Source organism: Eurypyga helias, unplaced genomic scaffold, assembly GCF_000690775.1.
Source record: "Eurypyga helias isolate BGI_N326 unplaced genomic scaffold, ASM69077v1 scaffold15759, whole genome shotgun sequence".
Classification (NCBI taxonomy): Eukaryota; Metazoa; Chordata; class Aves; order Eurypygiformes; family Eurypygidae; genus Eurypyga; species Eurypyga helias.
The window spans coordinates 1-2,063 of NW_010270304.1; the positions used below are offsets into that span (position 1 = coordinate 1).

At 55.6% G+C, this 2,063-nt stretch overlaps 1 protein-coding gene across 1 annotated transcript in view; it reads left to right on the forward strand.

Annotated features, from left to right (window-relative positions):
* Positions 1 to 3: 3 nt before the first annotated feature.
* Positions 4 to 2,063, forward strand: part of SURF2 (surfeit 2) — a gene marked incomplete at its 5' end in the record, with an annotated part of 2,955 nt that continues 895 nt past the window's right edge. The window contains 4 exons of the mRNA XM_010158403.1: positions 4 to 64; positions 835 to 938; positions 1,337 to 1,534; positions 1,957 to 2,060. Of these exons, the coding sequence (XP_010156705.1) occupies positions 4 to 64; positions 835 to 938; positions 1,337 to 1,534; positions 1,957 to 2,060 (467 nt within the window). The remainder of the gene's footprint in view (positions 65 to 834; positions 939 to 1,336; positions 1,535 to 1,956; positions 2,061 to 2,063) is intronic.

Sequence of the window (2,063 nt, forward strand, 5' to 3'; positions counted from 1 at the left end):
CGGCTGACGGCGAGTTCGACTACGGCAAGTTTGAGCCCCACATAGTGCCCAGCACAAAGAATCTGTACGTGTGCTGCCTCTTGCGTGTTCTGCCTCACACCTTGTTCCACCTGCGACGTGAAGTGGTCGAGCTTTAGAATCAGAATCACAGACTGGTTTGGGTGGGAAGGGGCCTTAAAGACCATCTAGTTCCAACCCCCCTGCCATGGGCAGGGACACCTTCCGCCAGACCAGGTTGCTCCAAGCCTCATCCAGCCTGGCCTTGGACACTCCCAGGGATGGGGCATCCACAGCTTCTCTGGGCAACCTGTCCCGGTGCCTCACCACCCTCTGCGGGAAGAATTTCTTCCTGATATCTAATCTAAACCTCCCTGATTTCAATTTGTACCCGTTACCCCTTGTCCTGTCACTACAGGCCCTTGTAAAAAGTCCTCTCCCAGCACCCTTGTAGCCCCTTCAGATACTGGAAAGCTGCAATGAGGTCTCCTCGGAGTCTCCTCTTCTCCAGGCTGAACAAGCCCAGTTCTCGCAGCCTTTCGTCATAGGAGAGGGGCTCCCGCCCTCTGATCATCTTTGTGGCCTCTGGACTCGCTCCAAGTGGTCAATATCCTTCTGATATTGAGGGCTCCACAGCTGGACGCAGCACTCCAGGTGGGGTCTCACCAGAGCAGAGTAGAGTGCACAGAGTTCTTGAGTGTTTGTGGGTTTGGGAGGCTATGAAAGGCTTTATAAAGTATTTGTCAACTTTGAGCACAGTGCTTATGAGGGAAATGTTATGAAGTATTGCATCCTGAAGCCCTGTTTTGGCTCTTTCTCTCTTTCCGCATCTGTCAGACACCAGCTGTTCTGCAAGCTCACTCTCAGGCACATCAACAAGCTTCCAGAGCACGTGCTGCGTCATGTCCAAGGGAAGCGCTATCAGAAGGCCCTGAAAACGTGTAAGTGGATTTTCCAAAGGTACAGCCAGGCCGCGTTTTTCCCCGAGCTGTGGAGATTCCAGTAGCTCTGCGCGCAGCATGCTGCTGGTGCTGTGTGCTCCCCCAGCTAGGAGGGAAGGTCCCAGGTCTAGCGAGCAATAGGCCTCTAGCAAATCCCTTGGAACAACCTTATTGAGAGGAGCAGTCCTAGAACTTGCCCAGAGGGTGGTTCACCTGCCCAGCACAGTCTGTGAACGTCTTCCCTGGCCCACGGTATTGCTGTGGGTTACGCGGCCGTGTACGAGAGCTGGAGCTCGACCTACTTCTGAGTTGCGTTTAACCTAAGCTGGGGCTGGAAGGGAAGAGGATCGGGTGGCTGGGGGCCTTGCTAAGTGCTGCCCGACCCCTCGCACTGCTAGATGAGGAGTGCCAGAAGGAGGGAGTGGAGTACATCCCCGCCTGCTTGCGACAGAAGAAGCGGCGGACGCAGCACCCTGATGACCAAATGAACGGGAGCCGGCAGCCTTACAAGAGAGAGGAGTTCTGGGAGCCAAAGTCCAGTGATGAGGCTGAGGATGGAGAGGAGACAGACGACAGCATGAGTGACCTGTACCCACGTGAGTATGAACCTCGGTATCCTCTGTGTCCTAAAGGGAGTTTGTCGGCTCGTGTTCTCCCGGCCTCTTTATACGGCTCCCTGCCGCGCGCATGCCGGCGGCACGTGGCTTCCGTCCAGTTGGGCTTTCTTGGGTTTCGGAAAAGCTTACCCCCACTGAGTAAGAAATAGCAGTTATCTCTGAGTAATGACTGGGGTTGGATGACGTAAGGTGTGAGGGGAGGGATATGAGATCCACTGGGATTTGCTGCTTTGGGCAGCTCTGCTGTCGTCCTTTCCCAGCAAGTCCCTCAGTCTGTCAGCAGTTGGCTGGGCCGTTCTGCGGATTTGCATCTGGCAGCGCTGCCTTGATGTAGGAGTTAGGGGGAGGCTGAGCCTGTGTGCACAGGGAACCGGTTCTGAGCTGGTTCTTTGTTATTTTAGCTGCACTCTTCCCAGAGAAAAGCCCCTCGGCCCCCCAAACCACAAAGGGCAGCGACGACTTTGCAACAGACAGCGAGGATGACGGGGCCAAGCGGGACGGCGACGTG